Source organism: Palaemon carinicauda, chromosome 6 (assembly GCF_036898095.1).
Source record: "Palaemon carinicauda isolate YSFRI2023 chromosome 6, ASM3689809v2, whole genome shotgun sequence".
Classification (NCBI taxonomy): domain Eukaryota; kingdom Metazoa; phylum Arthropoda; class Malacostraca; order Decapoda; family Palaemonidae; genus Palaemon; species Palaemon carinicauda.
In genome coordinates this window covers 147740437-147767819 of record NC_090730.1, presented here as the reverse complement: position 1 = coordinate 147767819, position 27383 = coordinate 147740437, and the positions used below count along the sequence as shown (strand labels likewise).

General features: G+C 43.5%; 1 protein-coding gene across 6 annotated transcripts in view; it reads right to left on the bottom strand.

Moving 5' to 3' along the window:
• Positions 1 to 27383, bottom strand: part of LOC137642705 (uncharacterized) — a 359826-nt gene that overhangs the window by 39863 nt on the left and 292580 nt on the right. For 4 of the 6 annotated variants that reach the window (XM_068375499.1, XM_068375503.1, XM_068375502.1 and 1 more), the window contains 2 exons: positions 22110 to 22266; positions 1139 to 1177 (listed from right to left, as the gene is read on the bottom strand). In XM_068375499.1, the coding sequence (XP_068231600.1) occupies positions 1139 to 1177; positions 22110 to 22266 (196 nt within the window). The remainder of the gene's footprint in view (positions 1 to 1138; positions 1178 to 22109; positions 22267 to 27383) is intronic. The other 2 variants (XM_068375504.1, XM_068375505.1) reach the window with 1 other exon arrangement.

The following is a 27383-nucleotide window of genomic DNA, read 5'->3' as shown; positions in this document are numbered from 1 at the left end:
CGTGGCAAATAGTGGTCTGGTGGTTGACGCAAGGATACATACCCAAGAAAAGGGCGGATTCTTTCCTTATACCCAACAGACCCATGGTCAAACCAGTACTTATAGATCCTATGAATTGCCTTTAATTCAATTTTATTATGAAAGCAATCAAACAAGCACCCTAAATTTAAATGCAATATTCCAAACAAACAAAATTTCAACTCCTGGTATGAATATAAATCCCTCTCTGCATTTAAAAAATAAACAAACCTTAGTACCAAAATGCTTATACAAGAGAAAGGGGAGTGGAAAAACAGAAACTTGGAGAAAGCAACATGGAAACACTAAACTTCTCTAAGTTACTGGATCTCAGTATGGTATGCTCTCAAAAGTCAAAAATCACACATTAAAAACTAGCAATTTTAGATGGCGTATGAAGAGCAATGAAGCAATGTCTTAAAGGTGTATTAAGAAAGAATTTGAGGGAGGACTGACTCAGAATCAGTAGACTGGAGATGGACATTATTAATATGAAGTTGAGGAGAATGTGAGCAAAATTTTATTTGCCTTACTTATAAACAGCCTATGGTCACTGAAAATTACTGAAAAGGTGATACAGAATTAAGGAGATTAAATAATAGCAATGAATTAAATTTGGATACCTTGAATTTCTACTGGAATATTCACCATGTTGCTCTCTAGTTCCCAAACACTTGGGTAAAAGTGGATTAGAATCTGCTATTTGACATTTGAGGGTTAACAAATGCTCAGACTTGTTAAGGTAATGAAACTGATATCCCTTATAGAAATTACTAGCAAAGTAGTGATAATATTCAACAAATACAGAGAAACATGCTGTTACCACATAAGGGACGGTTACATACTAGTATTTACAATTCACAAAAATACTGAACAAAAAATCTTTTTACAAACAAAACTATTACACACTCATATTTTACAGACATATATTCAAGTTAGTTCCAGATCATTACAATAATACTAATAATTTCCTGATCAAAGTACTATATCACGAAAGAAAACGTTTATCAACATAGATTACAACACTAAATTTACAGTATAAACTGAAAACAAAGTCAGTCTACACTATAAAAAAAACTCATAAAACAATGATTTTCCATGGAAAAAATTTATTCCTTACCTCAACTACATTCTTCTGAAATATGCTAGTTGCTCGCTCCTTAGCAGCAAGAGGAAAAGCAGAAAATAGTAGCAACTCTCAAAAACTATTTTAGTCATGTATAATAAAACAGAATTAAACATATCACAGCTAAGTCACATCAAACTTGATTACAATATTGTGTAGTAAAATATTCTTGCAACTCAAATCTTTGTCTCACAAGACCTGATTACACTTTACTAATAAAGAGCCTTCCTCATGCACAGCATATAAAACAAAAAAAATCTTATCCAAATTAAAAAAAATACTATACAGTACTGTATTGCAATATAAAGGTGTATATCAACCATGAAAACAACTGCATTCTGACACAAACCTTAAAAGTACTTGGAATGTAAGGCCAAATAAGGGATTTTGACGAAGGAAAAATCTATTTCTGGGGAGAGACCTGTGGCGCCCGGCGAAAAGTCCTTCTTGTATACCTTTTCTGATAAAAACCTTCCAATTATACCAGAGAAAGATAAAAGCATGGAATGCTGAGGTTACAACCCTCGCGCGAGCACCTTTTGGGTGTCGTGTATAAAGCAAAGGCGCGTGAAATCCACTATTCACAGGTTGTCTTCCATTTAGTTAATTCCTTCGCCAAAGGGATGGGCCGATACAGAGGCCCTAGACACATCCCCATCGCCGCACCACCCACGCCACGACGCGAGCGCCATCTGAACAACATCCTTCTGTATTGACCATGATGGCTTGGAAAGGAAAGGGTGGGATCGTGTAAAATAAGGGGAAGGGTTTCGCCGGGCGCCACAGGTCTCTCCCCAGAAATAGATTTTTCCTTCGTCAAAATCCCTTTTCTGGGTCGAACCTGTGGCGCCGGGCGAAAATGTACCAGAGAATGCCTTCCAAGCCCAACAATAACTACTAATTTAATAAGGGGAGAGAAACAACACCATGTAAAGAAAATCATATATAATTCAGGTAAGTAGGCATAAAATATAAACTAGCCACAGGGCATAGTGATAACAAGGAAACCTCTGAGTATCAGAGGAAAACATGCAACAAAACTGACATGGCTAAGAATATCCCAACTTAATAACAAGGGAAAACAATAATAGTTACAATCATATTAACCTACTGTAATATGTAATACACTTAGGGCTAACGAACCACCAAGGAAGCGGCGTCGTGGTGCGAGTGGCGGGTAGGAGGGAGAAGAGAAGAGATGGATGAAAGGAAGAACAAAAGATCAATGGGGAGAGATAAGGCTCCCAGCTGCAACCGTTGGATATTTAAGAGCCTGTAAGTTCTTTAGATAGTGGCGTTTGAAGACCATAGGAGATTTCCAACCCGTGTACTTCTTAAGGTTATCAAAGTCCATATTCTAGAAATAGTTGATGGAGGTAGCTATCGATCGGATATCATGAGCATGGGGAAATGAACCCGGATTGGCTTGTTTAATGAAGTATAGGATCTGTTGCCTAATGCCACGTATGGAAATGGTACCTCCTTGTTCTCTGATAAACAAGGGGCCAGACGATTGGGTAGCAGTCCTGGCTAAAAAGGCCCTGAGAGTGGTGACCGGACATAGAGAAGTATCTTGGAGAAGAGGAATAATCTTCCAAGGGGACCACCTATTTTGGGGGTCCTCGTTCTTAGCTAGGAACGCCCTGTCTGGTGAAAGAAGTACCTCACCTGAAGGGAGGAAATCCATGTTCTCTGAGTTTCGTGAGAGAGCTGCTAGTTCTGAGATTCTGGAACCCGAGGCCAAAGCTGTTAGAAATAAAGTCTTCCTAAGAAGAGTGATATAAGAGCAGGATTCGTTGTCCGTGTCGGAGGCCAGTTTGAGGACATCATTTAGAGACCAAGAGACCTTTTGAGGACGGACCGAAGGTCGAAGCCTAGCACATGCTTTTGGAATAGATGAGAAATAAGACTCCGCCAGGTTAATGTTAAACCCAACCAGGAAGACTTTCCTCAGAGCTGACTTAATGGTGGTTATAGTGCTAGCTGCTAGGCCTTTGTCAAAAATGGACCTAAAGAAGGAGATGGCTAAATTAGGAGTCATAACCGAATGGTCTGAAGTCCTTAAGAAATCCGCTAGTTTCTTAACCGCCGAATCATATTGGCGAATCGTTGAGTCCCTTTTGTCTGATTCTATAAAGAGGACATTATCTGGGTCGATGTTTGCGTCCCTACGTGCCGCAAACTTCATGAAATCCACAAAGTTAGGGTTTTGGCTATCCTTGAGGAATCTGACACAGTCCGTGTTTGGACCACCTGGGTCAGTTTGGGGAATGGGATCCGGAAGGGACGGAGTTTCAACTCGAGGAGGAGAGGAAACCAACTGCTCTTTGGCCAGTGAGGTGCCACTAAAGCTACTACCCCGTTGAAGGAGCGGAGTTTGTGCAAGACTTTCAGTAGAAGATTCACTGGAGGGAATAAGAAGATCTTCTGCCAATGGTTCCAATCCAGGGTTAATGCGTCCATGGCATAAGCCTGAGGGTCCAGGTTCGGTGTCACATAACACGGGAGTTTGTGATTGAGTCGGGTCGCGAATAGATCTACCTGGAGACCTGGAACCAGCCTGAGTATCCACCGGAAGGAGTGCATGTCCAGGGACCACTCCGATTCCAGTGGGCTCGTCCTGGATAATGCGTCTGCTATCACATTCTGGACTCCTGCTAGGTGAGTTGCTGACAGGAACCAGTCTTTGTCGGCTGCCAAGGTGAAGATAGTGACTAGGATCTGATTCAGGTTGGGTGATTTGGACCCCCCCCTGTTGAGGCAGTGGACTACGGCCGTACTGTCTGAGACTACTCTGATGTGGGTCGACCTCGGAGGGGAGATTCTCTTCAGGGTCAAGAACACCGCCATGGCTTCGAGAACATTGATATGGAACTGTCTCATGGCGGGTGACCAAGAGCCCTGACACATCTGATGTTGGGAGTAACCCCCCCAACCACTCAGAGACGCGTCGGTATGAATTGTCACTTGTGGAGAGGGGAACTGTAGAGGAACTGACTTGGAGAGGTTCCTCCGATCGGACCATGGTCGTAGTCTCATTTTCAAGACAGAGGGGATCTTCGAGGTCTTGTCTCTTAAAGGTATTGTCGCCCTCTTTCTCCAAACTCGATTGATGTCTTTGAGTTTGGCTTTTAATAGGAGATCGGTCAGTGAGGCAAACTGGAGTAGGCCGAGGACTCGTTCTAAAGCTCTTCTGGACACCTGTTTGTGTTTGAGAAAGTTCCTGACCTTGGAAGCTATCTCCCTCACCTTCTTGGGAGGAAGGGAGAGCTTGTGCTTTGAGAGGTCCCAACGGATGCCTAACCATTCGAAGAGGCTTGATGGTTGTAGGCGGGACTTCCGGAGGTTGACTTGGAAGCCCAGTTTGGAGAGAAAATGGAGTACCTTCGACGTAGCTCTTTTGCATTCCTGGTGCGACTGGGCCCAAATGAGCCAATCGTCCAGATAGGCGACGATTTGTATCCCTTGGTGTCTGAGTTGCTCGAGCACCGTCTCCCCCAGTTTCGTGAATACCCTGGGGGCAATGCTGAGACCGAAGGGCATGACTTTGAATGCGAAGGCTCTCTTGCCGAGACGGAAGCCTAGATAAGGAGAGAAGTTTCGAGCTACTGGGACATGATAATAGGCGTCGGTAAGATCGATAGAGGTGGTGACGGCCCCACGGGGAAGTAAGGTCCGTACCTGAGAGATAGTCAGCATACGGAACTTGTCGCAAAGGATGTAAGAGTTGAGCTTCGACAAGTCCAGAACTACCCTCAACGCCGACGAGTCTTTCTTCGGGACTGTAAACAGGCGGCCTTGGAACTTCAGGGATCGAACCCGCTTGATTGCTCTCTTCTTGAGTAACTCCGCAGTGTACTCTTCCAGGATGGGAGTGGGTCTCTGGAAGAAGGTCACCGGTGGAGGAGGGGATCCCTGTGACCATTTCCAACCCAAGCCCCTTGATATTATGCTGTGAGCCCATGGACTGAAGGTCCAATGATCCCGGAAGTGATAAAGTCTCCCTCCTACCGGCATCACATCATTGGGAGGGAGTGAACTTAGGGCCCCTCCCTCCACGGGAACCCCTTGCTCTGGGCCCGCCGCGTTGGCGGAACTGTCCTCTACCTCTGGAACTCCCTCTTTGGTATCCACGAAAGGAACCGGAGGGTTCGTAGGCAGGGTTGTATGCAGGTGAGGGCATCCAAGAGGGGTTGGGCTGTGTACCAGGGGGAGCAGCGAGGTAGACTACCTGCTGAGGAGGCGCCTGTTGTCGAGAAGTCGAGGCCGCGGAAGGCTGTGGGGACGAGGTACCCCGGGCCGCTTTGTAAGGACTAAACCTCAGCTTCTTCTTGAAGAATGTGTGTCTCTGGGGTTCGAACCTCTTTTTGGCTGAGAGACCCCACCTTACCTGCAAATTCTGGTTTGCCCTCGCTGCGTCCTGAAGAACCTTATCCACCTCGGTCTGAGGGAAGAGGGTCTTACCCCAGCAGGAGGAAGCTATCAGTCTGTTCGGCTCATGCCTGATGGTGGCCTCCGACAGAACGAACTTCCTGCAACTAACCCGTGCTGACCAGAAGTCATGGAGATCTATTTGGTAGGATAGCAGCTGGTTCTTTGTGGCGACTCTGAACAGCGTTTCCTCTGGGTAAAGAGATGCAAGGGACTCCATGGAGGTGATGGATTGGAGGGACCTAGCAAGTCTAGTACGGGTCTCGAACTCAGTTTTGAGAAGACTCTCTATTAATCTGGGAAGCTTCTCAGAGAAAAGAGTAGAGGCACAGTCCGGGTCTAGTTTCCCCACCGTGAAGGTAGAGGCCGCAGCATCCCAGGCTGCCGAGGAACCCGGAATAAGCAAAGAGGTGGGGTCCGTCTCCTTGAGAGCCGGCATGGAAGAGCCTTCTTTGATGGCCTGTATAGTCAGCTCTGTGACTTTGTCTATGAGCGGCAAAGAGATGGAGGCCGCTGTCGTAAAAATAGTGTAGGAACCCTTGTGAGGGGTGAGCTTTGAGTTAATACACCCCCACTCTGATAGTGTTCTGGCCCAGATAGCCTGGGCCTGCTCTTTTGGAAATATGACCGTTTCCTTCGGTACCTTGTCCATACGGACCAATGCATGTTCCTTTAACCGTACAAAACCATTGAACGGGAATGCTAGGCCAGGGGGATAGAACTCCAGGTCCTCTAGAGGGCGGGTGCCCATGCCCTCCAGAGTTAGGGAGCCATCTACGAATGGAGCATGCAAAGCAAACCGCCAAGGATTGTTTTTATCGAAGGGCGGCAGCTTCGATGCGTCTGGGGCAGAAGGGGGAGGGAACTGAGTTCCGGCGCGGATCAGAGTAGCCATCATATCCTTAATCTCTGTTATTGCACCAGAGTGATGTTGAACTTGATCCCTGACCAATCCTTTGATCAGTTGGATGGGGAGGAGATCAGCCCAGGGTACCTGAAAGTCACCCGTTGGTTTTTTCTTGGATTTGGTAGACTTAGACTTCTTAGGAGTAGTGGTTTTACGAGGAGCAATATGAATATCAGGAGCTGTCGAGGGTCCGGGGACCGGTGACGTTGATACTGGCAAAGCTGAAGTCTTATAAGTTCGAAGTGGCTTCACCTTGGGTCGTACGGAGGCAGAGGGATCCCGAGGAGAAGCCTTAGAGTTATCAAAACCTAGAAAGGAAGAGGTAGAAGAGGGAGTAGGAGAGAAAAGGGTTTCCACCAACTCGGCACCACTTACCTGCTCGTCCCTGGGTTCTACGTCTATATCCAGACCAGCCATGTCCATTGGTACGAGGGTTTCGTCCTCCACGGAAATGGTAGCCCTGACTTCTTCAATTAAAGGGGCAGCAAGGTCAGGAGAGACTGCAGCAGTAGTCGAGCCTGGGAAGAGACGGGAGGCCATATCCCCATCGAGGAGATAGGGAGCGCCAGACGGGGCATTCCTGCCAAAGCCCGACACCCACGGCCGAAGAGTAGCCCTTGCTGACCGAAGAGAGACATCATCGGCCTGTAAGATTTGCAGTGATTAGTGATGGAGGAGGGGGTTTGCCCTCCTAAATATACTGTGTATATCATATTCATGTCTATATTAGTGTCTGCCAACGAGAAATAAGGAACAAAGGGAAAACCCACTTACATCATCATTCAGCAGAACTGACGACAACTCGTAACAGAACGAGCACAAATCCGGGAACCACACTGGGTATTGGGCCTGTCCCGGTTCCTGGATAAAGGGAATGGAGCAGTGGGCATGAGACCGGCAGAGGTCATGCCCAACGGGGTCGCTGAACGAGGCAGAGCATCCTTCAGCAGTACAACGGGCCTTCTGTAAAAGAAAGGAGACATGAGTCTGGTGATGCTTGAAACTCTGATAAGGGATAAAAACCTATTATTTTAGAGTTCTGGCACTCACTGAATTACCTAAGCACCCATATTGCCTTGACCAAACAACTAACTATTAACTTTAAGTTGATACTGCCCCATACCATTGTTGGCACTTTAAAATTCAATTGTCTGTATATTTGTAATGCACCCAATTCTGTTAATGACATAAGGATAATAAGCTTAAAGTAATCCGCCGACCTCCAAGGGTCGGGGAAGCAGTGACATGCCCTTAAAATAAATACAAACACCAGCCTTAGCTAAAGGCAAGGCAAATATAAGTGTGAAGTGTATGGGCGACCTCCGGTGAAGCCGGAGCTCCGGTGAGGCCGGATCGTAATGAAATGTCCTGAATAAAGGAGCCTTAGCTAATTAGCTAAGGCAACTTTAAGTGTTAAGTGTTTGGGCGACCTCCGGTGACGCCGGAGGATAATGAGATGCCCTGAATAATTCAATTGTGGCTAATAATTCAATTGTGAAAGATAAAAAGCTAAGTCGTAGCTAAAGACTAAAGCTTAGATTATAGTAAAGCGTATTTACGATCTCCGGTGAGGCCGGAGGGAGAAGAAAGGTCCTGAATAATTATTGTGAATAACAACACAGTTGTAATAACAAAGGCTATTGTGGATATGGCCGTGGCCTGAGACCGAAGTAAGGGCCACCGGAGGGTCTTATCTAAACAATATGAAGCCCGTCCCATGTAGTAAACAATATAAATATAACAATAGAACGAAAGTTATTGAGAATCCCTCGTGGCGGAGTATAACTCAAGGCGGAGTGGATAACGTTCATAACTACTCCCGAGCCGTAACGGGGAGAGGGCGAAACACGGACCAAAATAACGCTAACAATTGAAAAGTCACGAAAAAATAAATAACTCGTAAGTTATCATCCACCCAGAGGGGGAGAGGTGAGGGAGGGAGAACCCGCTGACCGCACAAAACGGAAAACGGGAAATCCGCTCCCCCACCGGAGCTAAGAAAGAAAACGAGAGAAAGGGGTAACTCGTGACTGCGAACAGAAAACGGGGACCCCAACCTCTCGCTCTCTTGGACACAAAAACAGGACTAAAAATCACAAAACACTATTATAAACGTATAAAATAAAAATGTACATCCATATAATACTACGATCGAAGAATAGCATCCGTTAAAACTTAAAATAAATAGCACTGTTCCTTTAACCGAGTCGAGTGACGAACGCCTCGGGCGGTTACTAAACAAAAACAAAGCTAAATCGCTATCTCGACCGTAGGCTGGACTTACTTGCAAAAAGTACCATGAGCAAAAAAATAAAAATAAAAATAATAACGGTTCTAAAGGCATAAGGCCAGGGACTTAACCAAGAACCTAAGTGACAGAGTACTAAACGGGCAGATAAAGATGAATTCCCCAACAAGTGAACAAACAATGGCCGCCATGAACGGCCAGACGGGGATAATAAAACAGACTATACTGGATATAAAACACAAGCCCGGTACAATAAAATACTGTCAAAACAAACTATGGTACTTAACATTGGAATGTGTGAAGATGGAGCTTCGGACATGACAAAATAAATCCACGATAGATAAAAAAGACCGAGAGCACAACGAAAACATTCAACACTTTTGAATTCCAAAAAGAAGGATGTTGTTCAGATGGCGCTCGCGTCGTGGCGTGGGTGGTGCGGCGATGGGGATGTGTCTAGGGCCTCTGTATCGGCCCATCCCTTTGGCGAAGGAATTAACTAAATGGAAGACAACCTGTGAATAGTGGATTTCACGCGCCTTTGCTTTATACACGACACCCAAAAGGTGCTCGCGCGAGGGTTGTAACCTCAGCATTCCATGCTTTTATCTTTCTCTGGTATAATTGGAAGGTTTTTATCAGAAAAGGTATACAAGAAGGACTTTTCGCCCGGCGCCACAGGTTCGACCCAGAAAATACACATCAAGTCTATATATATCAAGGAGATTAGTGCATGATTTATAAAATATATCAGATATGATATTAACAATATTCAATACTGCTCTGTAGACCAGTATATGAAAGGGAATTTATATTTTCTAAACTAGAAACTGATACTGCATAATTAAAATATTGGACCAAAATATCAGAAACTGGTACACTTAAGATATTCTAAGTGCAGTTCTTACCCTCCTTGTCTAAATCACTAAACATTAAACACAATACATGCACTTCTAAATATAAACCAATCACTAATTTATTTCACTAAGAAGAGTTTTGGAAAGAATATTTGATGTGATGTAGAATTGAGCATGGATAAAGAATTTAACATATTTTAGTAGTTTATAATAAATATTGAATGTGTGCTGCTTTGTTGACATAGATTTGTTAAAACAACATAGGAAGATGAAGTATTTCATTGGTTAAATCTCTTCCCCCAAAAAAGTTTTCATGACATAAATATATTGGTTTTTGCAAGTTTTTTCACACAAACCCATCATTTACTGACAACAACACAGTCTGCAATAATCACTAGATTCCCAATCTTTTATTCACAACTGGAGAAAAAGAAGAAAAAGAAAAGTCTTTTACTAGAACAGTGACACTTGAACCCTCAGGCCTCCATAAATCAACCACTTCATAATTCATGTAGAATCATCATACAACCACCAATGTGTGTGCATAAATCCTGAAGAACAAGTCAGCCAGGGCTCCTCCTTTCCTGCCAACACTGGCCCTGGCCATCCTAGAAATAGGTTTACAATTGTCTCCAACTGCATTATGCAAGGAGAGGTAAAGGGCAATTATGGGTAGAAATACATTAGTTCCCTAGAGACTGTATTGGTCTGAAAAAAAGTTTAACCAAGCAGGAGTTTTCAAATAGACCTTAATATCATATAAAGCTCAAAAATCTCACAAAAAAGAGCTTCCTGGCCATCTTCACATATGATTACTAAATTACAGTAGTTCAAAAATATTCCCAAGGGACGACTAAAGGTGGCTACATATAAGCTAAGATCACAGAACACTGAGAAACCCAAGATCACTGTAGTATGACTCAACACTAGTAACAGAGAAGTCTTTACAAGAAACGCAAACACACCTGAATGAGCATTAGAATACTCATATAGAAAGGAGACATCTTGTCACATCATATACTATACATGGATGACTGGCAAGACAAAAAATGAATAAGTAAGCTGTTTTACAGGCACAAAAGTTGAGTGTGAAGGTGGCAAAGTATGCAGAAATAGGAGAGGTATATGGTCAAGAGGCAATGCAGAAGAGGAAAAGTGAGGTAGTGCCTGGCTTCGATCAAGTAAGTGGATGCCTGTAATCAAGGTGTGGAGTAGGTATAAAAAAAGACCTGTGGGTGATGACACCTATCTATGGTCATATCAAATGCAGGGTGGGCATGTTTGGCTGCTGGGAGCAGGTACCCTAAAGTTGAACATGCATGACAACCAATCAAAAAGGAAACAACCCTATAACAACATAGAGACTGATGAATTCAATCCAGCACGGGAGATATGGATCATCCCTCAATTGATTCAACCATAGGGCCCAATCCAGAAGTGAGCCAATACAACACATCTTGAGGCAGTAGAGAGAAAACACTCATGATCCCTACAGTTAATGCAAGCAGGTCCCTTTGACAGCTGGAGGTTAAAATAGACAACTTCTGATAAGGATGCTTCCTCTTGCAATTATATATGTGCTGCCTTGTTATTATCATCAAACTGAATACAGTATTCAAATCCCATGCTGGATCAAAAGAAGTCATAATCAAAGAAGCAGGGGTCTTGGGTATAGGTAATAGGGAGCTCTCTATTCTTCAGAGAGGTTACATAAGTATAGTGCTTGGTTTTTATTTTGAATGGCTGGGAATGCTTACCCTAGCAGCAAAGGCATTGCTGAAAGGAGGAGATGCAAAGATGAAGACAGGGAACTGCCAAATAACTTTAATGCTTATATACCAGCTCTTGGGTGAAAGAGAAACTATCATCACCGAGGAGCCTTACTGACTATCATCAAACTTATCAAGATGATGCTTACGCCATTTGTCTTTGAGCTGGAGGAAAAATAATGCTTATTGGACTAAGAAAATCTCAAAGAACCAGAGAGAAAGCTACAGAGATAATAATGTGACCATTTTAATTACCTCTTCAAGGATAATCTTCCTTTGAGGTTGGTGAATCTCTGCTTACACCTCTAATGAATAAAAAGTTACAGGAAAAGGCCAGCTGATAATATGGAGGGGAATATTCTCTAATCAGGGAAGCTGCACCAGCGAAACCAAAGACCCTGAGATGGAACATGCATGCTTAAGCAATTGGAACAGCAAGACTTGATGGTTTAGCATGAGCAAAATCAAAACCAGGAACAATGGTATCAGCAGGAGGCACCAAAATACTGAAAAGGTTAGGCAGTATAGCTGTAGACCTAACGACAAAAACACAAGCATCAAAGGGTAAAGTAGGAGAAGGAGGCTCATTTGACTACTAGCTTATACTTTAGTATCGAAAAATTAAAAAAGTAGAAATCCATGCATACAAAAGTCAACTCCAATCACTAGGTAGTAGGTTGGCCAAGGCACCAGACACCCATTCAGATACTACCGCTAGAGAGTTATAGGTCCTCTGACTGGCCAGAGTACTACACTGGATCATTCTCTCTGGTTACGGCTCATTTTGTCTTTGCCTACACTTACAATGAATACTCTGGCCTATTCTTTTCACATTCTCCTCTGACCTCATACAGTACACCTGACAACATGAGATTACCAAACAATTCTTCTTTGATCTAGGCTTAACTACTTCACTGTAACTCTTCAGTGGCCACTTTCTTCTTGGTAAGGGTAGAAGAGACTCTTCAGCTATGGTAAGCAGCTCTTCTAGGAGAAGGACACTCCAAAATCAAACCATTGTTCTCTAGTCATGGGTAGTGCCTTAGCCTCTGTACCATGGTCTTCCACTCTTAGATTAGAATTCTCTTGCTTGAGGGCACACTCAGGAGCACTATTCTATCTTATTTCTCTTCCTTTTGTTTTGTTAAAGTTTTTATAGTTTATATAGGAAATATTCATCTCAATGTTGTTACTGTTCTCAAGATATTTTATTTTTCCTTGTTTCCTTTCTTCATTGGGCTATTTTCCATCTTGGAGCCCCTGGGCTTATAATATCCTACTTTTCCAACAAGGGTTGTAACATGATATTTTAATTATAAAATAAATTTTTGAATATACTTACCCGGTGAATATATAATAGCTGAGCCTCTGGCGGCTCGACAGAAAAACACACAAAAACTCGCGAGCGATCGCTATGAAGGTTGCGGGTGTGCCCACTAGCGCCAACTATCGGCCAGATACCGCATATACATGTAAACAGACCCAATTTTTCTCATCCCGCTGGGTCTCTATCGGGGAGGAAGGGGGGGCCTTTAATTTATATATTCACCGGGTAAGTATATTCAAAAATTTATTTCATAATTAAAATATCATTTTTAAATATTTAACTTAGCCGGTGAATATATAATAGCTGATTCACACCCATGGTGGTGGGTAGAGACCAGAGTTAATTAAGTTTACAGTGTATATGCTTAGAGTTTTTGACAGTTATATCATAACGAAACCCAAATATATAAAGGTACCTGGTAAGGAAGTCGACTTAGACGATTACTCTGCCTTATTAGTCTGTCTTCCTTACGAAGCCCAGCGATCCTCTTAGGATGCTGAAAGACTCCCAGAAGCTGAAGTATTAAGGGCTGCAACCCATACAACAGGACCTCATCAAACCCCTAATCTGGGCGCTCTCAAGAAATGACTTTGACCACCCGCCAAATCAATCAGGATGCGAAAGGCTTCTTAGCCTTCCGTACAACCCAAAAAACAATATTAAAAACATTTCAAGAGACAGATTAAAAAGGATATTGGAATTAGGGTAATGTAGTGGTAGAACCCTCACCCACTACTGCACTCGCTGCAACGAATGGACCCAGTGTGTAGCAGTCCTCATAAAGAGTCTGGACATATTTTAAGTAAAATGACGCGAACACTGACTTGCTTCTCCAAAAAGTCGCGTCCATAATACTTTGCAGAGATTTATTTTGCTTGAAGGCCACGGAGGTTGCTATAGCTCTAACTTCGTGCGTCTTAACCTTAAGCAAACATCGGTCTTTCTCATTCAAGTGAGAATGAGCTTCTCGTATTAAAAATCTGATAAAATATGACAAAGCATTCTTTGACATAGGCAATGATGGTTTCTTAACTGAGCACCATAATGCCTCAGATTTACCTCGTAATGACTTAGTACGAGCTAAATAGAACTTAAGAGCTCTAACAGGACATAATACTCTTTCCAGTTCGTTGCCTACGATCTCTGATAAGCAAGGAATATCAAAAGATTTAGGCCAAGGATGAGAAGGCAGTTCATTTTTGGCCAGGAAACCAAGTTGAAGTGAACAAGTGGCTTTTTCTGTAGAAAAGTCGATGTTCTTACTGAAGGCATGAAGTTCACTGACCCTTTTAGCCGAAGCCAAGCACACTAGCAAAAGTGTCTTGAGGGTGAGATCCTTCAGGGAGGCTGAATGTAATGGCTCAAACCTGTCTGACATGAGGAACCTTAGGACCACGTCTAAGTTCCATCCAGGAGTTGCCAAACGACGTTCCTTAGAGGTCTCGAAAGACTTAAGGAGATCTTGGAGATCTTTATTGTTGGAAAGATCTAAGCCTCTATGTCGAAAGACCGAAGCCAACATGCTCCTGTAGCCCTTAATCGTGGGAGCTGAAAGGGAGCGAACCTTTCTCAGATGTAAAAGAAAATCTGCGATTTGGGCTACAGAGGTACTGGACGAGGACACAGATGCTGACTTGCACCAGTCTCGAAAGACTTCCCACTTCGACTGGTATACTCTAATGGTAGAAGCTCTCCTCGCTCTTGCAATCGCACTGGCTGCCTCCTTCGAAAAGCCTCGAGCTCTTGAGAGTCTTTCGATAGTCTGAAGGAAGTCAGACGAAGAGCGGGGAAGCTTTGATGGACATTCTTTACGTGGGGCTGACGTAACAGATCTACCCTTAGAGGAAGACTTCTTGGAAAGTCTACCAGCCATTGAAGTTCCTCGGTGAACCACTCTCTCGCGGGCCAGAGGGTAGCAACCAACGTCAACCTTGTCCCTTCGTGAGAGGCGAACTTCTGCAGTACCTTGTTGACTATCTTGAATGGTGGGAATGCATATAAGTCCAGAAGAGACCAATCCAGTAGAAACGTGTCTAGGCCTATGTGGATTGCTTCTGTAGCTAGGACTGGAGAGCAATAGATTGGTAACCTATTGGTCAACGAGGAGGCAAAGAGGTCTATGGTGGGTTGACCCCAAGTAGCCCAAAGACTCTTGCCCACGTCCTTGTGGAGGGTCCATTCCGTGGGTATCACCTGACCCCTCCGACTGAGACAGTCTGCCAAGACGTTCAAGTCCCCCTGGATGAATCTCGTCAACAGGGAGATGCCTCGATTTCTTGACCATAAGAGAAGGTCCCTTGCGATCTCGAGCAGCGTGAAGGAGTGTGTGCCTCCTTGCTTGGAGATGTACGCTAAAGCTGTGGTGTTGTCTGAGTTGACCTCTACCACTTAGTTTCGAAGAAGCTTTCGAATATCATCAAGGCCAAGTGGACTGCTAATAGCTCCTTGCCGTTGATGTGCATGCTCTTCTGACTTGAGGTCCACAGACCCGAGCATTCCCGACCGTCCAGGGTCGCACCCCAACCCAAATCCGACGCGTCTGAGAACAACACGTGGTTTGGGTTCTTGACTGCTAGGGATAGTCCCTCTCTCAGACTGATATTGCTGTCCCACCATTTCAGGCATGCCTTTACTGGTTCGGAGACTGGGAATGATACCGTCTCTAACGTCTTGTCCTAGTTCCAGTGAGAGGCTAGATGGAACCGGAGAGGCAGAAGGTTTAGTCTCCCTAGTGAGACAAACTGCTCCAGGGATGAGAGAGTCCCTACGAGACTGTTCCAACTCTTGACTGAACAAACGTTCTCTTTTCAGCATTAGTTGGACTTCGAGCAGGGCTTGTTCTATTCGGGTGGCAGACGGAAAAGCCCGAAAAAACTAGACTGCGAATCTCCATCCCCAAATATAGAATAATCTGGGATGGGATCAGTTGGGACTTTTAGGTTGACCAAAAGTCCCAACTCCCTGGCCAGACTCAACGTCCAATGTAGATCCTGCAGACAGTGAAGACTGGACGATGCTCTGAGAAGCCAGTCGTCCAAGTACAGGGAGGCTCGGATCCCCGATAGATGGAGGGATTTTGCCACATTCCTCATGAGCCTCGTAAACACGAGAGGAGCAGGACTGAGGCCAAAGCACAGGGCTCGAAACTGGTACCCCACATTCCTGTAAACAAACCTCAGAAACGGTTGGGAATCCGGGTGTATAGGAATGTGGAAGTATGCCTCCTGAAGGTCGAGAGAGACCATCCAGTCGCCTTCCATTAATGCTGTCAAGACAGCCTGGTAGACTTCATCGTGAAGTTTGTCTTGACAATGAACACATTGAGCGCACTTGCCTCTTACGTACTCCTGCTGTGAACATGGCTGCCAGATCATTGGAGCCATCCCTGAGGGACTTGTTCCTGCAGAGAACGTGGCTGTCAGATCATTGGAGCCATCCCTGAAAGCCTTGTTTATGCATGACATAATTGTACAGCAAAACTTCAAACGCTCGAAAAAACTCCTAACAGGAGATGGTCTAGCTCTGAAGTCGACCATAAAAACTTGGCGCGTCTCATGGCCAGGCGCCAGGGAGAGTCTATGAGGTTTGAGAAGTTTATCTGGGCAGAGGCAGGAACTCCCAAGCCGAGAACTTCTCCCTTGTCATATCAGACTCTCGCTCTATAAGCCAGCTTAAAAGTAGGGAAAGCAAAGGCTGTCTCCCCCAAACTCCTCCTGGTGATTAACCAGTCGCCTAGCAAACGTAAAGCTCTCTTAGAAGAGCGAGAGAGCACTAGCTTATAAAACAACGGCTTCGAAGTAGCTAGGCCTAGTGTAAACTCTGACGTTTAGGCGAACGAGGAGCAGCAGTTACAAAAAGATCCGGACAAAGATCCTTAAAAATCAGCATGATTTATTTAAAGTCCATAGAGGGCTGAGCAGCTTTAGGCTCCTCTCCGTCTGAAAGAGTCCTCAAGGGAATATCAGTAGGAGGGGGAACAGCAACTTCCTCATCTGAAGGAACCTTGTCCGACAATAGCAGAGTCTCAAGCAAGGGAGAGACCTGCCGTGGTGGCAATGCTTGACAAGCAGAGTCCACACGCAAAGGAGCAACAGTAGCAGTCAAGGACGCTATGTCATGTAACTGCTTAAAGGACTGACCAGTAACAACAACAGGTGCAGGAGGACGTTCGACGTCAACTCGAGACTGCCTTGACTGCTTAGACTGAGCAGTCAAAACAACTCTTGACTGCGGTGCTTGACGCTCAACGTCAAAACAAGTCAACTATGCTGGTTGGTGAACGTCCTGAACGTCAACAAGAGCAAGCGGCAGCGGCTGAACGTCCACAAGCGGCTGAGAGTCAACACGGGACTGCATCGAGTGAGGCTCTACAAAACACGATTGACGTGACTTTGTAACGTCAATATCAACAGGACGAGCAAAGGCTCGTTTGGGCGGCTGACGGCCAAGATCTCGATCAGCTAAGCGGCGAGGATCATCGTGAACCTGCTTTTGTTTAGGCGGTGAGCAGTCTTCCGATGACTGCATAGGGTCAGAGCTGTCCTAATGGTTAAAACCAGGACGCTGAACCTGTCCTGAAAGGACTGACTTTCGCTTAAAGGGCCTCGAAACCTTGTTCAACGGTTTCTTATGCGAAAAGCCTTCGGATGACGAGGAGAAAAACGTCTCGCTCGTCTTATGGTAGGGGCGGTGTTGATGAGACACGCCTGAAACCATAGAGGGAACGTCTGTTCGCTGATCAAGTCCTCTCGAACCCATAAGTCGTACGACATTACTTCTCCCCTGGGCTTGGGAGCTTGCAAGAGGTCTCGGACTAGGCGAACGACAGGCACGAACAGACGAACCCTCGGTTGCAAAACTGATAACACTTTGCGCAATTATCACTTTATCACTACGTTTTTCTGTTTTGCACTTACTTCACTGAAATCGAATTTTTCAACAATTCACATTAGGTATGAATAAAACTGATTTCTACCTGAAGCACGCAATTCTACCCTCATCAAAAGGTTATAATTGCGAAATCAGTCGTATAATGTAAGCACATTAATACAAGCAAAAAAACAGTAAACATATATTAAGATAAAAAAGATCAGTGGCTGGGAAGGAGACTAAACACTAGTTCATTCAAAACTACGTTTTCAATCTCTCACCGTACAGTGCCTTGGGACGAGAATAAAAACTAAAAACGTTTTATCCTTTCTCCCCGTACAGAGACTAGGGACGAGAGTAAAAAACTGACTCGAGAACAACGTTACTCGCTTGGGACGAGAATAAAGATCGGAACGTTCTCTCTTCCTCTCTCTCTCTCCGTCTCTCTCTCTCTCTCTCTCTCTCTTGATTTCGCACCGAAGAGAAGAGCCCACTTACCTTTCGTCAATAAACAGGTTATTTTACCAAAGGAAAAAACTGAAAGGTTTTTCAATTAACAAGTTCCTTTAAAATAGTATTTAAAACATTTAAGCTTTGAAAGAAGAATGAACAAAACGTCAGAATCGATTTACTCTTTCTGCAAAGTGAAACCGTGATTCTCTCTCTCTCTATCGTAACGATAGAGCGCAAACTGCGTAGCATAAATAAACTAAACGTTAGTTCATCTTAGAAACAGTACGAAGACTATTCAAAGAAAATCTTTCATAAAATATCTACTAAAAAATATTCATTTAATAAGTTTTAAATCATTTGCTCTGTAAAAGTTATTTACGATTGAAAGGGCTCAACGTTGTTCAACTTCGGTTTCCAAGTTAGGACCGCCTACTCTTGGATTAGAGGAGGAATAGGAAAGGTCGCATATAAACAAATCATTAAAATTTATCTTGATGTTTATTATAAATGGAAAGCTAATCAAAGAGGCCTAATAAAGGCGGTTGAGATATAAAATATATAGAGGAAAATCTATAATTAATTTATAACGTGATAAGATAATTGCTAAAAGCCTAAAACACACTTCCGTACTAAGGGAAGGGTCGGCCATTTAAAAGTCAAAGAAAGTCCAAAAAACAATCCAAAGTCATCAAAAATTAAATCTATCCAAAAACGAGTTCAAGATTTAAGTTGAAGATAAAACACCTGCACTGCGAAAGCTCAAACCAAAAGGAAGTACTTCACCAAATATGTTGAGAAAACTCCAGGTTATACAGCGAGTATTGATACGTCTTGTCGTTAAGGCCGACAGAGAAAAATTGGGTCTGTTTACATGTATATGCGGTATCTGGCCGATAGTTGGCGCTAGTGGGCACACCCGCAACCTTAATAGCGATCGCTCGCGAGTTTTTGTGTGTTTTTCTGTCGAGCCGCCAGAGGCTCAGCTATTATATATTCACCGGCTAAGTTAAATATTTAAAATTGGCAAGTAATAATAATAACAATAATAATAATAACAATAATAATAATAATAATAATAATAATAATAATATAAGCAATTGTTAAGTACAGTATTTAAAAACTAGAGGTAAAAAGTAAAAACACTGGCAGGCATTAAGAATGAATACATACAAATACTGAATAAACTAAATAATTCTTGAATATTCATTCTAACCAAGCACACGCGCACGAGGAAGATACTCTGGCAATAGACATGTGTATTCACTTGTAGGTAATTACTAGTCAATTGAAAAACCTCTTCAGATGTAAAGCATTTATATTTCAACAATTTCTTTCCAAACTCCTACACTTATTAACAAAATGGAGACAGTAAAAAGAATGGAAAAGGTTAGCAATCAGATTGAATATGATTAGACAAGGAAGAACCTCAGGAATCTTGATAAACGGAACAAGCTAAAGAAAGCTTATTGAGCTGTTGCAACCTCCGAAAATATAAGAAATATGAGACAGTTGATGGATGGTAGCTTGAAAGCCCAAGTATTAAGAGTGCAGCAAGAATGCCTTTCTTTTTCTTATGAATCTTGAATCATCACAGACCATGATGTGGATACAATACGATTGATGTGATTGCTATGGACACACAAAAGTTTGCAACCCTCATTCTCTATAAGTCTAATCATTTTTTCCCAAGGTCAACAGTATCCATTAAGAGAGTACCTACAATTTAGTAGGTTAACAGTATCCATTAAGAGAGTATCTACAATTTTTATAGCCAGGTCTTTTTGTACATGCCTTCTAAATGTGGTTACTCAATCATGGCAACCAAGTATTCTAGTAATATTATCACTGTATACTTATTTCACTAGCATACGAAAAAAAAAATTCTATGTATCTCTCCTGGCATTCATATTACTTCTATATTGAAGCTGGTTAAATTTCAGCATCTACCCATAAACATAAAATTTACAGTATTCTTCCCTTGTAATTTCCTGCCCATCCAATGTAGTACTATTGGGATCATAAGCCAGTGTATGGCAGTACTATCACATAGGCACATCATATCCTTTAAATTTCCTGTTCTCTATTCAGTCACTTTAGAGTCAACAACTCTACCCAAGCTCCAGATTGTGATTTTGTTTTTTAGGAAGTTCTTAAGAATTTAGATATTATCTATCAAATTTAAGAGATGCCTCCTTCTGGCTTTTCTATTATTATTATTATTATTATTATTAAATGCTGAGCTACAACCCTAGTTGGAAAAGCAGAATGCTATAAGCCCACGGGCCCCAACAGGGAAAATAGCCCAGTGAGGAAAGGAAATAAGGAAAAATAGAATATTTTAGGAATATTAACAATATTGAAATAAATATTTCCTATTTAAACTATAAAAACTTTAACAGAACAAGAGGAAGAGGAACTTGATAGAAAAGTGTGCCCGAGTGTACCCTCAAGCAAGAGAACTCTAACCCAAGGCAGTGTAAGACCATGGTACAGAGGCTATGGCACTACCCAAGAATAGAGAACAATGGTTTGATTTTGGAGTGTCCTTCTCCTAGAAGAGCTGCTTACCATAGCTAAAGAGTCTCTTCTACCCTTACCAAGAGGGAATTAGCCACTGAACAATTACAGTGCAGTAGTTAACCCCTTGGCTGAAGAAGAATTGTCTAGTAATCACAGTGTTGTCAGGTGTATGAGGACAGAGGAGAATCTGTAAAGGATAGGCCAGACTATTCGGTGTCTGTGTAGGCAAAGGGAAAGAACCGTAACCAGAGAGAAGGGTCCTATGTAGTACTGTCTGGCCAGACAAAGGACCCCATAACTCTCTAGCGGTAGTATCTCAACGGGCGGCTGGTGCCCAGGCCAACCTACTACCTATGTCTTCTTGTGAGGACTATTCAAGGGATTTATTACTGGACAATAATGATCCTCATTCTTTTTGTGTCATGTGCCAGGGGCAAAATTGATTTGAAGTTTTCTGGCATCCCAAAAAGCTATAGTAGATGTTTGCAAAAGTCAGATTGCTAATGTCCCACCGGCTATTACCAAACTTGCAGGAATCGATAGTAACGAGCTTCATAAACATTTTACTGATTTTATTTCGTTTGTGTAAACTCTAAAGGCTAACAAGCCATTGGGTAAAAGCTGCAATCCTAATCTAACCTAACCTTATTCAAATCCTAGGCTATCTCCTCAAGTTGCGGCTAGTGGCTCTGTTGTACCAGTCATTAAGGGTTCTTTTGTTACGCAGTGTATTATAGAGTCTATACCTATTTCTCGAGCGCTCTCAATAGCTTCAAGTCCTTCTATAGAGAAACCTAAGCATTTACGTGATTCGGTCAGTTCTATACGACCATGGAATTCTAAGATAGAAGACTGGGCTGGCAGTCTGCATTCAAATATCCCTCCTCTCGCTAAAGTAAACACTCATGAACAATCTTTGTTTACATTTCAAACAATGTTAGATATTGGTGTCAGAATTGGTTAACCCTCAAGTACCATGCTGTGAGTAATACTGTACAGTGTGCAAATATGTGAAATTAACAAAAGTAAAACTTGAACACAATTTGGCATCGTATTGCCACTGCTTATGACAACTGCACTAGGTGGGTAAGTACAGTATAGTAAAATATAATAAACGGCTGCATGAGCTCAGTTAATTACTGTAAATGAAACACACAGGTAAAGTTAAGTACATACAAGCTAGAAAGTAATTTAGTTAATCATCTACTGACCATAAATTTCATGCAGAGGCACATAATTCTTTCTCTCTTTATAAGAGGCTTATGAAAGCTACTATATACAGTATACATTAGTGTATACAGTATGAGAATTGTATATGATATGTAAAAACAGACATTAGGTTACTAAAAAAAGGATAACTGCCACAAATTGAAACTCCCACCAGCAAGTCATTTTAAGCTATATCTAGATAAAAGTTCTGTACAACAAAGGAAATCATGCTGGTTTCCTAAAGACCTTTATACAACTAAAAAGAAAATAATTCTATTGTGTTTGAGATAAATCACAAGATAATAAAAAGAATAGTTAGATGAAGAAATGCACTAAAATTAAAAAATTACTTTGAAAAAAATCAAAATATTTTACCTCTAGGACATTCATCTGGTACATTCCACTTTCTTTCAAAAGTAAGAAAAGCATTCTCTGTGGGACACCCATCTGAGACACCATGTTAAATACAATGTGGGCATTGCGACCAAGTAATCCAACAAGGTACTTGAGAACCATCAGACCAGAGTTTTGTCTGAAACAAAGAATTGGAGAATCGTACAAAAGGTATGCAAAATAAACTACTAAAAGTATTATGAAAACAGTAGATAATGAGTTTTGCAAAATGAAGCTACAGTAACCAACTGAAGGCAATGTAAAAATAATAACTTATTCAATCAAATTATCACAATTGAAAATTTGAAATAATTGTAAAACAAATTACCAAGACAACAAAAGTCATGTTTCTAAACCCTCAAAATGTTCATCCAAATTTGTCATAACAAAATACTATAATGGATATTGGAGCAAAGTAGCATAAGTTCAAAGAAATTATCCAGCTAGGAGGGAAGAAATCATAAGGGATCAATTAAATTCTATAAAGGCAGGTAGCAATTTAGCCTGTGTCAAATAGACTCAGCAAACAAAAATTAGCACAGCCTGTAATGTGCCAGTTACACTTAACAGTACCCCTTCAAGGACAAATAATAAAATGTTATTTTCATTAGTAAAATAATTTTTTGAATATACTTACCCGATGATCATGTAGCTGTCAACTCTGTTGCCCGACAGAAATCTACGGTCGGGATACGCCAGCGATCGCTATACAGGTGGGGGTGTACACAACAGCGCCATCTGTGAGCAGGTACTCAAGTACTTCTTGTCAACAAGAACTCAATTTTCTCCTCGGTCCACTGGTTCTCTATGGGGAGGAAGGGCGGGTCCTTAAATTCATGATCATCGGGTAAGTATATTCAAAAATTTATTTTACTAATGAAAATAACATTTTTCAATATTAATCTTACCCGATGATCATGTAGCTGATTCACACCCAGGGTGGTGGGTGGAGACCAGCATACATGTTAACAAAGAAGCTAAGTATCCCGTATCTTATTTTAGCCGTTATTCAAAATAACAAACATAAAATAAATAAGTACCTGGTAAGGAAGTCGACTTGAACCATTACTCTGCCTTTTTAAGTACGTCTTCCTTACTGAGCCTAGCGATCCTCTTAGGATGCTGAGTGACTTCTAGGTGCTGAAGTATTAAGGGCTGCAACCCATACTAAAGGACCTCATCACAACCTCTAATCTAGGCGCTTCTCAAGAAAGAATTTGACCACCCGCCAAATCAACCAGGATGCGGAAGGCTTCTTAGCCTTCCGGACAACCCAGAAATATTTCAAGAGAAAGATTAAAAAGGTTCTGGAATTAGGGAATTGTAGTGGTGGAGCCCCCACCACTACTGCACTCGTTGCTACGAATGGTCCCAGAGTGTAGCAGTTCTCGTAAAGAGACTGGACATTCTTAAGATAAAAGACGCGAACACTGATTAGCTTTTCCAAAAGGTTGCGTCGAAAATATTTTGCAGAGATCTATTTTATTAAAAGGTCACGGAAGTTGTGATAGCTCTAACTTCGTGTGTCCTTACCTTCAGCCAAGCTTGGTCTTCCTCATTCAGAAGGGAATGAGCTTCTCGTATTAACAGTCTGAAAATAATAGGATAAAGAATTCTCTGACATAGGCAAAGATGAATTCTTAACTGAACACCATAAAGCTTCAGACGGGCCTCATAAAGGTTTTTAAAATAGAACTTAAGAGCTCTACAGGACATAATACTCTTTCTAGTTCCTTTCCAACCATATCGATAAGTTTGGAATAACGAACGATATTGGTCAAGGCCGAGAAGGCAGCTCGTGTTTGGCTAGAAAACCTAGATGTAGAACATGTAGCCGTTTCGGATGAAAATCCGATGTTCTTGCTGAAGGCATGAATCTCACTGACTCTTTTAGGTGGTAAAGCATATCAGGAAAAGTCTTAAAGGTGAGATCTTTCAGGGAGGCTGATTGAAGTGGTTCGAACCTGTCTAACATAAGGAATCTTAGAACCACGTCTAAATTCCAACCAGGTGTAACCAAACGACGCTCCTTCGTGGTCTCAAAAGACTTAAGGAGGTCCTGTAGATCTTTATTGTTAAAAAGATCTAAGCCTCTGTGACGGAAGACTGATGCCAACATGCTTCTGTAACCATTGAAAGTGGGAGCTGAAAGAGATCGCTCTTTTCTCAGATATAAGAGGAAGTCAGCTATTTGAGTTACAGAGGTACTGGTCGAGGATACGGATACTGACTTGCACCAGTTTAGGAAGATTCCCCACTTCGATTGGTAGACTCTAAGGGTGGATGTTCTCCTTGCTCTAACAATCGCTCTGGTTGCCTCCTTCGAAAAACCTCTAGTTCTCGAGAGTCTTTCGATACTCTGAAGGCAGTGAGACGAAGAGCGTGTAGGCCTTGGAGTACCTTCTTACGCGTGGCAGACGTAGCAGGTCCACCCTTAGGGGAAGAGTTCTGGGAACGTCTACTAGCCATCGAAGTACCTCGGTAAGTTATTCTCTCGCGGGCCAGAGGGAAGCAACTAGTGTCAACTTTGTCCCAACGTGAGAGGCAAACTTCTGCAGTACCTTGTTGACAAACTAGAACGGAGGGAATGCATATAGATCTAGATGAGACTAATCTAGTAGAAAGGCATCTAAAAGAACCACTGCTGGGTCTGTTGAGAGCCTCTAGGACATCGAGGTTGCGAAGAGATCTATGGTTGGATGGCCCCAGGTGACCCAAAGTCTCTTGCATACATCTCTGTGGAGGGTCCAATATGTTGGAATTATTGTCTCTTCCTACTGAGACAAACTGCTAAGACATTCAAGTTGCCTTGGAAGAAATTTGTTACTAGTGAAAAGTCTAGACCTGTTGAACAGGAGAGGAGGTCACTAGCGAACTCGCACCATGTCAGAGAGTAGGTCCCTCCTTGCTAGGAGATGAACATCAAAGCAGGGAGTTGTCCGTGTTGACCTCCATTACTTTGTCTTGAAGGAGAGACCTGAAGCTTATCCAGGTCAGACTTACTGCCAGAAGCTTCTTGCAGTTAAAATGCATTGTCCTTTGACGCGAGTTCCATAATCCCGAGCATTCCCTACCGCCTAAGGTCGCACCCCAGCCTACGTCCGATGCGTCTGAGAAGAGAACGTGGTTGGGAGTCTGAACAGTCAGGGGAAGACCCTATAAAAGGTTGATAAAGTCCTTTCCTCAGGTTAGACCAGACTTATCTTCCGGAAACCGGGATCGAGACCGCTTCTAGCGTCTTGTCCTTTTCCAGTGAAGAGCTAGATGAAACCGAAGAGGACGGAGGTGTAGTCTTCCAAGTGACACCAAATGCACCACGGATGACAGTGTCCTAACCAGACTCATCCACAGCCTGACAGGGCCGTATTCCTTCTTCAGCATCTTCCGGATGGATAGCAGGGCTGGGGATTGATCTTCTTGTTCAGCCATGTCCTCATCAGAGGGTTCCTCATCCGAAACTGATGAGGAAACGGCAACGGAGTGGGCAACGTCTGACTCGCTGAATCCGGTCGCACTGGTGGATGCGTGACGGAGCCGGACACAAGATCATGGTACTGCTGCACAGTCTGTGAACTGTCAACCATGGGGAAGCGAGGAAGTACAGCGACAACCCGAAACTGTCTAGACTGTCTGGGTAGTACAGACAACCCCTTATCGGGTTGCTGAGGTTGCCGTACTGCGTCACAACAAGTCACCTCTGCTGGTTGTTGAACGTCTTCCCAGTGACACACTGAACGTCCACAACCACCTCCTAGAGTAGCATAACATCAACGTGCGACTGGCAACCCACACTGGGTCGCACCGGTGGAGGAACCATCTCAACTGGCGGACGTGAGTAGGATACCTCAGCGTCAACAGGGCGTACAACCAACCGGTAGGAAGGTCGTTGGCAAGAAGGGTCTTCTCCGTAAAAAATCCTCTATCAAGGACTAAGCTTGGACTGCATGTCTTGCAACAAAGCCCAAGGTCTATGGGAGCAGGTGTGGCAACAGACGGGGTTAGCGACTGAAGCGGAACCATTTACCCTCCCTGGAAGCATGTTATGCTTAAATAAAAGTCCATAGGAGGCTAAGCAGCTTAAGGCTCCTCTCCAAATGACAGAGTCCTCAAGGGAATATCAGAAGGAGGGAGAACAGCACTTTCTCATCTACAGGAACCATATCCGAGAAAAGCTAGGTTCTCTCAGTGAGGGTTTCACTGGTGCAAAAGCAGCAGACCAGAAGGCAACGTTATGAAACTGCTTGACAGTCTGTGAACTGTCAAAAACTGAACTGTCAACCACAACAGGAGCGTGAGGACATACAGCACTGGTGTATAAGTAGCAGACCAGAAGGCAACGTCATGTAACTGTATGACAGTTAGTGAGTTGGCAACAACCAAAGTTGTGTGGGGAAGCCTCAACTCCTGACTGACTTTGCTGCTGGCGAGTGGCGGTAACCACAGTGTGTTGCGGAGGCTGACACACCGTGTCAAAACACGGCACCTTGTGGTAGCTCACGCACGGCAACGGAGTGCTCTGTGTGTGGGAGTCATCATACATCTGGCAGGGTTGACTGTGCATGGGTGGAGGAGCTCTCACAACAAGAGTGTGAGAGCAGGAAGCCATGCCGGGCGCACAACCGTGGGAGGTGTAGGCCCACGGGTGCATCGTCAACCTTCTCCGCAGTTGGAGTGTGGGAGCTGGCAACAACAAAAGCAGAGTGCTGGTGCGTGGGAGGGGCTGCGGTGGGTTGAGGAGCATGCGGTATGGTATGCGGAGCATGCTGTAAGGTATGCGGCTCATGCTGCATGGTATGCAGAGCATGCTGTAAGGTATGCAGAGCATGCTGCATGGGCTGCGGAGAATGCCGCATAGTGCTGGAACCCGGCAGCTCTACAGAACCTTCCCACTGCTGATGCGGTAGCTCACGCATGTTAGCAGATGGTGCAGCAAGAACATGCGTCTGGCAGGGTGGACTGCGCATCGGTGGTGGAGCTCTCACAGGTGGAGGGTGGGAGCAGGCAGCCGCAGTATCTGCTGAGCGCACAACCTCGGCGGGTTGTAGGTTAACAGGTGCATTGTCAACCTTCCAGCATGATACTCCTGCATGAAGGAGCAAGCTGAGACTGTATAGTCTGCAGCATGGACCACTAGGGTCTATGAAAGACAACAACAAACGGAGCTACTGTCCGTTGTGACTGAGGGTCTAAAACAGCTGGTGCGGCAACAGACGGAGTTACTGCCTGTTGCGGTACCACCTTGCCTCTCTTGGGAGG